This window comes from Myotis daubentonii, chromosome X (assembly GCF_963259705.1).
Source record: "Myotis daubentonii chromosome X, mMyoDau2.1, whole genome shotgun sequence".
Classification (NCBI taxonomy): domain Eukaryota; kingdom Metazoa; phylum Chordata; class Mammalia; order Chiroptera; family Vespertilionidae; genus Myotis; species Myotis daubentonii.
The window spans coordinates 113937289-113952479 of NC_081861.1; the positions used below are offsets into that span (position 1 = coordinate 113937289).

At 46.6% G+C, this 15191-nt stretch overlaps 2 protein-coding genes across 2 annotated transcripts; both read right to left on the bottom strand.

Annotated features, from left to right (window-relative positions):
- Positions 1-977: 977 nt before the first annotated feature.
- Positions 978-2723, bottom strand: LOC132223657 (protein FAM47A-like). Its single transcript, XM_059678722.1, has 2 exons — positions 2274-2723; positions 978-1889 (listed from the first exon to the last, which is right to left on the bottom strand). The coding sequence occupies exons 1-2, from the start codon at positions 2721-2723 to the stop codon at positions 978-980; spliced, it is 1362 nt and encodes a 453-aa protein (XP_059534705.1).
- Positions 2724-4898: 2175 nt separating this feature from the next.
- Positions 4899-5441, bottom strand: LOC132223658 (ferritin heavy chain-like). Its single transcript, XM_059678723.1, has one exon. It carries the CDS (start codon positions 5439-5441, stop codon positions 4899-4901), a length of 543 nt encoding a protein of 180 aa, XP_059534706.1.
- Positions 5442-15191: the final 9750 nt, after the last annotated feature.

Consider the following 15191-nt stretch of genomic DNA (forward strand, 5'->3'; position numbering starts at 1 on the left):
CAGGGCCATCTTCCTCAAATGCCCTGAGCCAGCCCCATCCCACGCTGCCACCCACCCTCAGTTCCCCTTTCACAATTGGGAGATGGGAGCCTGCAGGCGGGGGAAAGGAACTGAGAGGTGGTCAGTGCGCCTCATAGTGAATGGCTGAGCAATCATTTTGGTTGTTCCACCATTAGGGTCAATTTGCACATTACCCTTTTATTGTAAAGGATAGAGGCCCAGTACACAGGTGGGCTGGCCAACCTGCCCTGATGGGGGCCCCAATTGGGTTGGGCGTCCCCACAGGGAGGCGGGGCTGGCTGGGGTGAGGGGGCCATGGGTGGTTTTCAGGCTGGCCACACCCTCGACCAGGGTGGGATCCCCTCTGAGGGCGGGGTTGGCCAGGGCAAGGGGCGGCAGTAGTATTGGTCTCTGGTTGTTCTGGTTGTTCTGACATTTTGGTCTCTGGAATTTTATTATATAGGATTTTTACTGATTTTCAGAGAGGGAGAGGAAGAGAGAGAAACATCAATGTTGAGAGAGAATCATTAATCAGCTGCATCCTGCATGCACCCGCACTTAGTATCGAGCCTGCACCCCAGGCATATGCCCTGATCTGGAATCAAACCATGACCTCCTGGTTCACAGGTCAATACTCAATGACAGAGCCACATTGGCTGGGCAACAAGATCCTTTTTAAGTAATTCTTTCATTTATAGTTACTTTTAATAAATAATTGAAATAAAAATATAATACTCCTAATTCAATAAAAACCAAGAGGAGTATATGTAAATATTGACTTCATAGTTGGTAAAATACATAACACATTGATGAACCCAAGCAGAAGGTCATTTAGATTTTTATTAGCACTAGGTGTTAAATGTACAGATGTTGTGGAATCAAATTGTCCATACACAAGGAGGCACTCATGGTGAATTCTGACTCATGTTAAAATGAGAGAGACACACTAGCCAAGTGAGTAGTAAAGAGAAAATTGTCTAATCCTCTTTGCCCCCTGAATCCTCCTCTTTGGGTTTGGAGAGGAGTTTCATTACTTGGTGTATAGGAATCTTCACAGACTCATAGTTCCATCCCTTCCTCTTAAACATCTCAATCACACCTGGCATCTTGTATCCCTTGCTTTCAATGAAATATTTGAAGGCAAATGGTCCATAAAGTTCATCAATAATGTCTGGTTCAAGATGCCTTCCATAGGTCCAATATTCCTTGTCAGGGACGGCTTTAGGGTCCGGCCAAGGCTGGTCATTGACCAGCTTTTGCCAGGATTTGGTTTCCAGGTACCATGCTCCATACCTTATCTTCTCCCGTTTGGGTTTATAAGGCTCTTCTGGTTTTCGGAGTTTCCTTTCCCAGTTACCTTCCTGCAGGGAGAATTTTCTCTGCTGTATGTGATCTAGCTGTGTGCAGGGCCTTATATTCAAAGGAAGCTGGCTTATTTTCTTTATTTTGACTGTATTATGGGTGAGTGGGACCTCTAAGTCAATTTCAAACTGTTTCATGAGGTCCTCTTCATCAATGCCTATGTCTCCATAATTATCATCGATCCATCTGCAGAATTCACGAACTGTTTTTCTTGCTTTTTGGAGCACAGGATCTTTGGGGATATCTGTTGTGCATGCTGCATTTGTATCTTCCTCAGGAAACAAACTGAATAAATATGACTGGAGACTCTCCTTGGCCGTTTCCATGTGGGTTTGGTCTTCAGGTTCCAGGTTGCCCTCCTTGGGAGGTTCCAGGTTGAGCTTCCAGGCAGATTTCAGGTGGACTTCCTTGGGAGGCTCCATGTTCACTGCCTGGGGAGGCTCCAGGTTCACTGCCTGGGGAGGTTCCAGGTTCACTGCCTGGGGAGGTTCCAGGTTCACTGCCTGGGGAGGTTCCAGGTTCACTGCCTGGGGAGGTTCCAGTTTCACTGCCTGTGGAGGCTCCAGGTTTGCTGCCTGGGGAGGCTCCAGGTTCACTGCCTGGGGAGGCTCCAGGATTCCTGCCTGGGGAGGCTCCAGGATTCCTGCCTGTGGAGGCTCCAGGTTTGCTGCCTGGGGAGGCTCCATGTTCACTGCCTGGGGAGGCTCCAGGTTCACTGCCTGGGGAGGCTCCAGGTTCGCTGCCTGGGGAGGCTCCAGGTTCACTGCCTGGGGAGGCTCCAGGTTCACTGCCTGGGGAGGCTCCAGGTTCGCTGCCTGGGGAGGCTCCAGGTTCGCTGCCTGGGGAGGCTCCAGGTTCGCTGCCTGGGGAGGCTCCAGGTTCACGGCCTGGGGAGGCTCCAGGTTCGCTGCCTGGGGAGGCTCCAGGTTGGTCTCCTCAGGATGTTCTTCACACAGGTGTGTGGGGGTCTTCTTTCTTTCCTTGGTGCCCTCACAATACGCCCACGTGTCCTCCAGCTCCCTATCAGGATCGAGCACTTCCAGGACCTTGAGCAGGAGGTCTGGAGGGAGAGCTTCCTCCAGATTCGGGCTGCTCGCCAGGGAATGCTGGGTCAGGCTGGCTTCAATGTTCTCTACAAAGGCCTTCCGTGCTCGCTGGGCTCGCAAGAGCTGGGAACACAGGTCTGCTCCCGTGGGCGGCTGCCTGTGAATCTTTTTGGGCAGAGGGCAGAGAATTCTATGAGCAATCATGGGGAGAAATTCCTCCCGAGGGCCACGAGTGATCACATCTTCAGCAGATGGACAGCCCGTTCTGAAGTCATCCAGTCCCTCCTTCACAAATACCCACCGCTGGCTGTCCATGGAGGTGGGGCACTTCCAAATAATGTTTCTAGAGCTCTCTTCACTCTTAAATACAAGAGGTTACATTACTGTATGAACATCAGCATCTTCCAAGTATTCATCCTCCTCTGGCTATGGCAGTTAACATTAGGAAGTATGGCTATTGAAACAGGGCCTGCTGTAGTTGTTTACCAATTCCCAAAGCAAATATTTCTGAAGCCTGATTACTGATGTAGAGTACTTATCTTTCTCCATTGTCCCATTTTTTGCTTCTTAGACAGCATTTGAAGATTGTGTCTTACAGGTAGTTGTTACCATAACTTTGATCACTTATAATAAGCACATTTAAGATAATTCTGATACCTTGTAATGTAGCAACATTTTTCAACATCATACTATTCCACTAACTTCCCCTTTTAGTTTTCAATTTTTTAAAAAAAACAAAAAAGTTATTGTTTCTGGAACTAATTTGTTCATGGATTTATTTTGTTCATTAGTTTCCACATATGAGTGATATCATGTGACACTTCACATTCTCTGAGTGGCTTATTTCATTTAGCATAATACTCTCCAGGTCAATCCATGCTGTTGCAAATATTTCTATCTTGCAAGTACTTGATCTGTCCTCTAATTGCTTCCTTCTAGAGTAGACATTTTATGTTAATTTTATAAATCTATTACCTTTCCTTTAAATTCTTAAAACAGGAATTTGAATTTTTGGTAAAATTATCTTTTATTTCCATTTTTTATCTGAGTTTCCCCCCAAAATGACATAGTTTTGTGTGTTTACTGTGATCTTCTATTTTACCTTCCTCATACATCTGGCAAACCTTTTTCATTTATATTTATGAATAAAGGACTAACTTGATTCACCTCGGTAAGTAGCATGGATCAGATCTAGAATTGTAATGTCCATTTCACTGCTAGGGTTTTGCTCAACATGGGAGAGTGGAGTGTGTCAGTTATTCAGTTTCTTTCTCCTTTGGGGATACATGGCATAGAGCTTACAGGTAGGACAGGAACACTTTCTGATGCCAAAACAAACACAGTATTTCTCACAGTTGAACACTAGTTTTTTTTTCCCTCAGGGAAATGTGCCTATTGTTTCCCTTCTCTGCAGTTCTGTAATTGTCTTACATTCATCCACTGTCTTGGAGTGTAGTTTGGGGAGATTAAAAGGCTCAGAATCCAAAGATCTTCACTGTGCTATGTAAGTAGGGGTGGGTGAGGGTTAGAGCTGAGCAAGTTAAAACAGATCTGCTATTCACAGAGCAGCTATTTACTCTCACAATTGACCAAGGACCATCCTCAGTGTAGCAATTTCATTTACTCTGATCTTAGAGTAAGGGGTCTTCATCTTACCACCCAGATGTTAACAAATGTTAATATTTGCATATTTTAGTAAACCAAAAACTGTAGGTTAAATACAAGAATCCTTTCTTTTAGGCCCTGCCCAATCCCATTCTATTCACCCTTTTCCCAGAGGTAAGCACAGCTGTGATTTTAAGGATATGTTTTATATGTTTAGCATGAACATTCATCTACATTCAAAGGGCCGAAGACCTTCCACCTGACTGCACCCTCATATACATTGTTTATAAGGGTAGGTTAATTTTGTGTTTTCCCAGGTGCCAAGGAAACCTCCTCCTCCATCCAGGTTCACATGGAATAACTCCTCCTCCATGCAGGGTCCCACGGAATACCTCCTACTCCATGCAGGGTCCTACGGAATCCCTCGTCCCTCCTCCATAAGGGTCCTATAGAATATCTCCTCCCTCCATCAGGGTCCTATGGAATCTCTCCTCCCTCCATCAGGGTCCTATGGAATCCCTCATCCCTCCCCCATCAGGGTCCTATGGAATCTCTCTTCCTCTATCAGGATCCTATGGAATCTGTCTTCCCTCCATCAGGATCCTATGAAATCCCTCCCTCCTCCCTCCATCCAGGGTCCCGAGCTGCACTAATTGAGGCCTGGGTGGAGACTCCTGGATACCGGTTTTAAAACTGAAATGTGAGGCATTTGCACACAGGAATCAGAGAAAGACCTTTATTTATTTAAGAACCAATGACTTTATTTGAAGAGACAGCGAACTTTGAACATCGAACTGAGGTGCCCGTTTTGCACAGGCAATGTGGCCATGGGCATCCGGACACGGGGCAGGGAGGCCCCCATGGCTCTCAGGAAGGCAGTCCTGGTCACTGCTCCTCTCCGTCGCCCAGGGTGAGCTTGTGGAGCAGGTCCTCCTCCAGGCCGGACTCGGGGGCCTGCATCTGGTGCAGCTGGCTGATGTGGCCGCCCAGCTCCTGGAGGAAGGAGGCCTGTGGGTGCAGGCAGTGGCTCTCCAGGAACTCGCACAGGTGGGCGTCCTCCCGGTGGGTGGCCAGGCGGTGCAGGTGCCACAGGCCCTGGTCCACTCTCTTCGCCATGAGCAGGGCCTGCTCCAGGGCCATCAGGCTGCTGTCCCACTCGTGCTGCTGTGGCCGGGGGACCACCTCCAGCAGGACCCGGCCCCCGCGCTGGCTCTGCAGCCACACCAGCCGCTCCGCCTGCTCCCTCTTCTTGAGGGCCCGCTTCTGGAAGTACTGGGAGCCCTGCTGCCAGGCCCGGCTCTGGAAGTAGCCGGCGATGGAGGTGTACACAGAGGCCGCATAGAGCTCCAGGCCTATCTGCTGGTTGATGGCGGCCTCGCAGTCTGGATGGTAGCCCTGGCGCTCAGAGGAGGGCGGAGGAGTGGCCATGTCTGCAGGCACAGGAGCGGTCAGAGGCCGAGTAGGAGTGGAGGAGGCTGGAAGGTCACAGGTGCAGGCAGCTGGAGTCTCAGAAGATCCTGGGTGAGGGCAGGGCACCGGAGACAGGCGGCTGGGTTCTCAGAAGGTCCTGGGTGAGGGCAGGGCACCGGAGACAGGCGGCTGGAGTCTCGGAAGGTCCCGGGTGCGGGCAGGGCACCGGGGACAGGCGGCTGGGGTCTCAGAAGGCCCTGGGTGCGGGCAGGGCACCGGGGACAGGCGGCTGGGGTCTCAGAAGGCCCTGGGTGAGGGCAGGGCACCGGAGACAGGCGGCTGGGGTCTCAGAAGGTCCTGGGTGCGGGCAGGGCACCGGGGACAGGCGGCTGGGGTCTCAGAAGGCCCTGGGTGAGGGCAGGGCACCGGAGACAGGCGGCTGGGGTCTTGGAAGGTCCAGGGTGAGGGCAGGGCACCGGGGACAGGCGGACGCAGCGACAGGACACGCGGGAGGCTGCGGGCCGCTGGCGGTGGCGGTTGGCTCTGAGGGGACCGGAAGCAGTGACCGTTACTCAGGGCCTGGGGGAGGGGCGGGGGCCCTCACAGGGGGGCGTGAGGGGGGCCGGAGGAGGCGGGCAGTGCCGATCTTCTCTGGATTCCATGCCCGTCTCATGCTGGGCCCCGGGCCTTCTTGGCATTTTAAAATGTGACACACGAGGACAAGTGTGACCGCTGCCAGGACATCAACCGCACTTGCTTTCTCGGGGCAACTTGTGTGTCTGTGGTCCTGATGTGGGTGTTTCCTTAACCACCGCCCAGCCCTTTTGGGGAATCCTTGTTGCCTCAGCATGAATCCCAAAGCTTCATCGGAATGACGTCAGCGTTCGCACCCACAGTTCCCACAGCCTGACCTGGGTCCTTGGCCTGGTGACGCCAGCGACCTCCACTTCCTCCTGTTCACCATCAAGGCCCCCTCTCTGCTGGCAGAGCCCGGCCTCCACAGCCTCACTGACTCTCCGCCTCCCATCTTCCCTCCTGTGAACTTGCCTTCCCCCCCCTTTACTCTGTCTCCTCTCCCTCGCTCAGCACAGCCCAGACACCCATTCCTCCCGCCCTGTCTGCCCCCAAGGGGGACAGTTCCCGTGGTCTCAACGCTGACATCCTGGATTTGCTCACCATTTCACCTCGTTTGCCGATTTTTTTCCTCTTGCGTAAGTACAGACTTCAGTTCTCTCTGGCAAGAAACAGTAAAATTAGCTGCATTCGCAGAGAAAGCACTTGGTTATGGGGATGTATTCATCCCCTCCAACCTCATTTGTACTTTACGCTCTCAGTGGTGTTCTAGGGAATAAGCCACCGTGGCTGGGGACACTACTGATCTCAATTTGCCTTTCCTTCCTTCCTTCCTTCCTTTCTTCCTTCCTTCCTTCCTTCCTTCCTTCCTTCCTTCCTTCCTTCCTTCACTCATCCAACAAATATTTATTATCTAAAATGATCTAGAATTTGGGCGTATATTAGTAACAAGGAGACATAGACTAAGGCTCTGGGATTTGTATTCTAGTGCAGAAACAGATCCAAACAAAAAGAAACATAAAACTGGCATTTTCCCCCTATTGTCCCAAGTAAATACACACAAGATATTACATATGGATATGGGAATTTAAAAATACTAAATATATTAGAAGTCAAAGACATTAGACTGAAACACATAAGACAAACCTAGGAATTTATACCGTATTTATGCATTAATTCAACAAGCATTTATATACTGCAAATGTATGTGGGGCAGTATGATTTTGGAAATACACAGAAGAATCCAATGTAGTCTCTCTCCTCAAGGTACAAGATAGAGTAACAGAATATCATAAGTGTTCTCCGGTGGATTTAAAGTTATGAATAAAGGGCCTATTTTCAATTAAAGTTTTATTCCCAGGGTTTTGATTGATACCTTTTTTGAGGTGTCTATTTCTCTTTGGAAGCTTATGCTATTTTTAACATTTATTTATTTATTTACTTATTTATTTTTAAATTTTCATCTAAAATATGTTTTTATTGACTTTAGAGAGAAACACTGATGTGAGAGAAAATACATCAATTGGTTATCTCTCATATGCTCCCCAAGCTGAGAGCAAACCTGTAACCCAGGTACGTGCCCTGACCAGGAATTGAACCCATGACCTTGCAGTGCACAGGACAACACTCCAAACAACTGAACCACACCAGCCAGGGTGGAAGCTTATGCTACTTTATAATCAGTGTTTATGAAGAAAAGAAAGGATCAAGTATTAAATGTCACAATGAAAACTTATCTAATCAGATCAGATACATTTAATTGTTGAATCTTTAAAATAATTGAATAACATGTCTATTTGATAATTTGATTGTAATGATAGAATCATACATTAGATGTAGAAAAGAACTACATGATCAGTTTCTCAATGAAGTAAAAATTTAATCTATATTTCCTACACCATTGTTTAGTTTTATTGTAATTGTAGACTTTCAAAATTCCCTTGGGAGATTTCATTGCAGATCTCACTATAAGGATCTATTTAAATAAAACAAATCTTAATTTTGTAGACTATTTATCATTATGTTCCCAGATTATTAAATAATTTATCCCTATACTTTTACTCTACCTAGTGTTTAAAAACTCAGTTTTTCAAGTGAAAGTAATAAACAAGCATTGGCTCGGACCTCAAAATTCCATGAAGGAAATATACATATGCATAAACAAAGGCATTCCTTCAAGGTTTTCTTTAATGAGAAATATAAAACTAAATATGAACACATAATGAATATAGGACTAAACATTTATTGGAATTTTTTTCCTTTATCAAGGTATTACAAATGTGTCCTTATCTCCCCATTGTCCCCCTTCCCTCCACTCATGCTCTCACCCCCTCTCCCTGGTGTCTGTGTCCATTGGTTAGGCTTATATGCATGCATCCAAGTCCTTTGGTTGATCTCTCCCCCTTAGCTCCACCCTCCCTCCTGCCTTCCCTCTGAGGTTTGAGCATCTGATCAATGCTTCTCTGTCTCTAGACCTACGTTGGTTCATCGGTTTATGTGTATCCTTAACTAGAGGCCCGGTGCATGAAAATTCATACACTTGTTGGTGGAGGCGGGGGCGGTCCCTCAGCCAGGACTGTGCCCTCTCACAGTCTGGGAGTCCTCAGAGGATGTCCTACTGACAGCTTAGGCCCTCTTCCCCCCAGGGCCTAAGGTACACCCAGCTTTGTGCTCAATGATTGCAGCAGACATTGACTTTAATTGCATGTCTTCAAGAGTCTGTTTAAGTTCACTTTGCACCAAGAGAATATATATGGAACCTATATAAAATTAATTGTTATTGAGGTGATAATAGAATGCATATTAATACATTTGTTTTAAAATACGCATGCAGTCAATAATATTTTGTTATATATTTCCTATTGTCGCAGATACGGAGGTTGCTACAGAAGTTCTAATATTTTTTCCTACATAACAACTATGTTTAGGGAGAAAATATTTGGTGCAATTATGCTAGGTAAAATATAGATCCAAAATGTCTTGGTTGAAGCTGTAAGCTGTAGATTTTTGTTTCACTAAAATCAAGTATATGTTTTTTCATACACGTTAAGCAAAAACCGTAATCCTTTGAACATTTTTCTATGATTCCATGACTTACTCTCATATTGACCCAGGCAGTTAATAGAATAAGCTTATATTTTATGCAATCATTTTCCTTCATGTTTTGACATGAGTAATTTTCTCTCACTTTTAATTTTCTAAACTTTTCTTCTACACTCTCGATTGCTTACTTGCTGACTTCCTCATTCATAAAAATATAATTACCTCACTAGCCAATGTTAAAACTCAGTGAAAAACACAACTTATAAAATTAAGTTTTGTATAGTGTTTCCTGTGTGTTATTCACATTTCTTACCTTCCCCCTGAGCTTTTCATTCTTCAGTTTTTGTTCATACTTAAAAAACAGTGTCCTTTTGGTTTATTTCCTTGAAGGCTTTTGCCATAAAAAAAAAAAATCTCTGAATATATAAGGCCAGCTAACCATATTTAGGGAGTTTCAAATTCCTAGTAAATATCTGATTATTTAATAGGTTTCTGAAAAAATGGTTTTAAACCTCACTTATTTCAGGTCAATAAATGAGTTGGGCCATACTCTTTTGTTGTTGTTGTTGTTAATCCTCACCTGGGGATACCTTTCTGTAGATTTCTAGGAGAGTGGAAGGGAGAGGGAGAGAGAGAGGGAAAGAAAGAGAGACTTAAATGTGAGAGAGACACATAAATTGGTTCCTTTCCACAGGAGCCCAGACAGGGGCGGAGAATCAAACCTGCAACCCAGGTAGGTGCCCTTGACTGGGAATTGTACCTGTGACCCCTTGGTGTGCAGGCCGACTCTCCAATCATTGAGCAACACTTGCCAGGGCAATATTCTTTGGGTAGAATATTAAGATTTTGCTTTTGCATTTGTGGATGGTGCTCTCAAGTTCTGATTTCTTACACGACAAACAATTAATGAAGAAAGGTTCGTTAATCAGTCAAGTACTGTGAGCTGTATGACTTGCTTCTCTATTAGTAATGTTATCCCTTGGTTTTGTCTAGCCAGAAAAGTGTTGATTCTTCCAAACCATTGATAGTGGTATGAATTTATACAGTATAGGTATGTATGCGTGTACACACACACACACACACACACACAAACACACACACACGACACAAACACACACAATAAGAAGAGGGATTGAGTGCAAAGACAAAACCTAACATTCCTTCATCCCTTGGAGGACATGGATCAAAGATAAGTTATGGAGTAATTGGTGTATTTGGTGAGTCCACAAGTAGCCCACTTGAAGGGAAGAGGCTGTTGAAACTGGAAATTGAGGGAAAGAGAACGAGTGAAAAGAATTCTTGAAAAATAATACCCTCCCTTTGGTCATTTGTGTGTATAGCCCCTGGCTTGGAGTAAAGGGGGAAGCTGTGCTGAGAGCAGCTTCTGGTGGCAGGGAATATTATTTTCTCGTACATGTAGCTATTGAGACGTAGTTCATCTTAACTCTCAAGGATTAAAACCAAGAAAGATAACTGTCAGTAAGATGTCCAAAATAATTTATAATTGCTTCTCTTTTTCACCAGGTCTCTATCAATTATCAATGCTTTTGTCCGCCCCCACCCCCCAATTCTTCACTTTGGTCCTTAATCAAATGTATTTCTCAATTATGCTGTAGAGAATGCATATGTCCCTATGTGGCCCTTTCCCCATAATTCTTTTTTCTTTCCACATTAATAATCCCTAATTTTTAGAAAAACAATAGCATATAAATGAATCAAGGTACAGAATACCTCAAATTATAAAAATCAATTCCTGTTTCACTGTTGTTGGTTTTTGTTTTGTTTTGCTTTGTTTTGTTTTTTGATAATTGTTACCTGAGGATTTTTTTCATTGATTTTGAGTGAGAGTGAAAGGGAAGGGGAGAGACAGAGAGAGAAACATCAATGTGAGAGAGGCACCTCATGGTTGCCTCCTGCACACGCCCTGACCTGGGCCAGGATGGAGGTACATGTCCTTGACTGGAATCTGACTCGGGACCCTTCAGTCCTCAGGCCAACACTCTATCCATTGAGTGCAACTAGCTAGGGCCTTTTTCACTATTAATTGATAAATATATTGATCATATCAGTGTATTTTAGCTAATCATTTTGTCGCAGTGGTCGGCAAACTCATTAGTCAACAGAGCCAAATATCAACAGTACAACAATTGAAATTTCTTTTGAGAGCCAAATTTTTAAAACTTAAACTATATAGGTAGGTACATTGTTATTAACTTAATTAAGGTACTCCTAAGGCTTAAGAAGAGCCACACTCATGGGGCCAAAGAGCCGCATGTAGCTCTCGTGCTACAGTTTGCTGACCACAGGTCTAGAGTGATTATAGCTACAAGAAGAAACAACATTCTCAGTTTATTCAGTTGTTACAAATGTAGGAGGAGAAGTAGAAATACAAATTAAGAAGATTCCATGCAGAATCAAGAAGCCACTTCCTTTTCTCTCACAGATATTGTTTTATAAACCACTAGAGGACCCCTGCAGTGGGGTTCCCTTGGCATGGCCTTCGGAGATTGAGCCGAAATTGGCAGTCCAATGCCACCTGTGGCTCCTGCATGCTGCCCCCGCTCATCTTGGCCCCACTGTGCCTGTGCTGTGCTGGCTCATGCCCAGTCAGACCCAATTGGGAGAGGCTTGCACCACCACAGCAGCACTCGCCAGCCATGAGCCCTGCATCTGGCACCTGTAGGTCAGCTGAGCGGCACTCTCCCTGTGAAAGCACACTGACTACCAGGGGGCAGCTCCTGAATTGAGCGTTCTGCCCTCTGGTGGTCAGTGTGCATCATAGCAACCAGTCGACTGGTTGTTTGGTCACTTAGGCTTTTATATATATACATGGTGGTGATTTTCCTGGCCATGCTATTAAATATATTTGTTTAGATTACATTCTAAATTGAACCACTTCATTGGAGTAAATGTATGGGACACTTGGTTTTATAAAACTTTTTCATAGCTAGATAATGTAGAATATTCCTTAGGCTATCTTCTTGCAAAGGAGTTCTGTTGGGCTAAATGAACAAGAGAAAGTAGGTAATAATATAATGTTAGAACTATTTTTATAAAATAATTCAATTTATATTTTGTGATAAGTTCAATAACGTCTTAGAAAACCATGGTGTGTGTATGTGCGTATCAAATACATCCATTTGTATGTTCAGATAAAGTTTTGATTGCTAATGTTATTAACTAAACTATTTAGTCAATGTTATTAACAGAGGTTTGGACCTTAATGTGGAATGTGATACGAATGCATATTATAAATTACTACAGGCCTGGTGAATGAAATTCGTGCACTTGCGGGGGAGGGGAGGCTTCCCTCAGCTCAGTCTGCACCCTCTTTCCATTTGGGAGCCCTTGGGGGATGTCCAACTGATGGCATAGGCTTGCTCCCAGTCAGATATTCTTAGCGATGTTATGGAGGCAGGAGAGGCTCTAGCCACTGCTGCTGTCCGCACCCTCCATGAGCCTGGCTCCTGGCTGAGCAACACAATGACCACCAAGGGGCAACTCCTGTGTTGATCATCTTCCCCCTTGTGGTCAGTATGTGTCATAACAACCGCTTGTTCCGCTGTTCAGTGGATTTGCCTTTTATTATATAGCATTCAGAAGAGATATTATCTACACTAATAAAAGAAAAACATGGTAATTGGCGTACGACTGCTACCCTTCCCATTAGCTACTCCGGGCAATATGCTAATTAACTGTCAGCCACAACGGCGGCCGACAGCCAGGCAGCTTGAAACTAACATGAGGCTTGCTTGCTTCAGTGATGGAGGACTCCAACGTTCCCTGCCGGCCACTGCAAGACTCTGAGCCTGCAGTTTCAAACATTGTAACAAATACAAACGCTAAACAAAACTCCAGAAACCAGCTTTCAGTGAGCTGGGATCTCAGAGCTGGAGTTGATACATAGTTTGATAACCAAAATGATCCAGATACCTGCTTTCAGGAGCGGAGGCATAAGAACTTGAGCCTTAGAGCTAAAGCTGGCCCAGAATAAGAAGAAAAAAGAAAAAAAGGAGCGGTTGGGAGCTTCAGTCCCAGCCTGAAAACAGCCCTCAGCCCCTCACCCAGATGGTCAGGTACCCCAGTGGGGACCCCCACCCTGAAGGGTGTGTGACCAGTTGCAAACAGCCATCATCCCCTCATCCAGGCTGGCCAGGCACCCCAGTGGGGACCCCCACCCTGAAGGGTGTGTGACCAGTTGCAAACAGCCATCATCCCCTCATCCAGGCTGGCCAGCAACCCCAGTGGGGACCCCAACCCTGATCCAGGACACCCTTCAGGGCAAACCAGCCAGCCCCCACCCATGCACCAGGCCTCTAGTCTATATAGTAAAAGGGTAATATGCCTCCCAGCACTGGGATCAGCGGAGCCACGAGGCCTCCTGGCACCGGGATCAGCATGACAGGGGGCAGCGTCCAAACCCCCTGATCGCCCTGCGGCTCTGTGTGTGACTGGAGGCAGCGCTCCACCGCCCTGATTGGCCCTGCTCTGTGAGTGACAGGGGGTGGCGCCACAACCTCCCCATCAACTCTGCCTTGAGTGTGACAGGGGGTGGTGCCCCAACCCCCCAATCAACCCTACCCTGAGCGTGACTGAGGGTGGCATCACAACCTCCCAATATGCCCTGCTCTGTGCATGACAGGGGGTGGCGCCGCAACTCCCCAATTGGCCCTGCTCTGAGCCCAACCAGGGGCTGCACCTAGGAATTGGGCCTGCCCTCTGCCACCCGGGAGCAGGCCTAAGCCAGCAGGTCGTTATCTCCCAAGGGGTCCCAGACTGCGAGAGAGCACAGGCCGGACTGAATGACCGCCCCCCACCCCCCAGTACACAAGTTTCTGTGCACCAGGCCTCTAGTTATTATCATAAATTGGTAACCTACATTTCACAATTAAGGTTAGATTGACATAATTTATAGATAATACTAATATTGAATACTTTTGCCCACTCTTCCAATGTTGGACATGAGACAGGTAGAGTAGAAATTAGTGGGAACCTGCATCTTAGCTGATTGTATGTGTGTCTTCAGTGAATTTTTTTTTTCTTTTTACAGAGAGGAAGGTAGAGGGATAGAGAGTTAGAAACATCGATGAGAGGATGAGAGAGAAACATCGATCAGCTGCTTCCTGCACACCCCCTACTGGGGATGTGCCCCCAACCGAGGTACATGCCGTTGACTGGAATTGAACCTGGGACCCTTGGGTCAGCAGGCTCAAAGAGGTAGGCTACTCTAACAGGTTTGGCTCAGCGGATAGAGCATGGGCCTGCAGACTCAAGGGTCCCAGGTTCAATTCTGGTCAAGGGTATGTACCTTGGTTGCGGGCACATCACCAGTAGGGAGTGTGCAGGAGGCAGCTGAGCAAGGTTTCTCTCTCATCGATGTTTTTAACTCTCTACCCCTCTCCCTTCCTCTCTGTGAAAAATCAATAAAATATATTTTTTAAAAAAGAGGTAGGCCCCACCCACCCATCTGGGGCTCCTTGATAGATTGCCCCAAAGAGGTAGGCGGGAACCAGGGTTCCCGCCTCCATGCTGCATGGAGCTGCAGGACCCCCAGGCCTTGCCACATGGAGCTGCTGGGACCCGCCTCTGCGCCAAGCATGTAGTGTCAAGTCCCTGCCAACCCACATGTGCCTCACTGCACACACAGCCTCAACCACCCACGTGTGCCCACTGTGAATGCAGCCTCATGGTGATGGATTGTGATGGAGTAAGGGCATCACAGAGTGAGGGTGTGATGACCATTTGCATATTAGCTCTTTATTTTTTAGGATTATACCTTGCTAAGAAAAAATGTCATTAGTTGTAGTAGTTGTAAAATAGCTGCCATGTAGCCTATATAATTAAAGGCTAATATACAAATCAACCAGATGGCAGAAGGACCAGTCACTTTTATGTGCCCTGACCAACAGGGGGCAGATGCTCAATGCAGGAGCTGCCCCCTGGTGGTCAGTGTGCTCCCACATGGGGAGTGCTGCTCAGCCAGAAGCCAGGCTCATGGCTGGCCAGTGCAGAGTTGGTGGCGGTAGCCTCACTGCCCTTGCAGCAGTGCTTAGGGCGTCTGAATGATGGTTTAGGTCTGCTCCCTGCCTAAGCCATCAGTTGGACATCTGCTGAGGGCTCCTGGACTGCAAGAGTGTGCAGGTTGGACTGAGG

Coding starts and splice junctions, on each gene's coding strand:
- LOC132223657 (XM_059678722.1), bottom strand. CDS start 2,723: ATGGACAGCCAGCGGTGGGTATTTGTGAAGGAGGGACTGGATGACTTC. Junction 1,890..2,273: donor CCAACCTGGAGCCTCCCCAG/GCAGCGAACCTG, acceptor GAACCTCCCCAG/GCAGTGAACCTGGAACCTCC.
- LOC132223658 (XM_059678723.1), bottom strand. CDS start 5,441: ATGGCCACTCCTCCGCCCTCCTCTGAGCGCCAGGGCTACCATCCAGAC.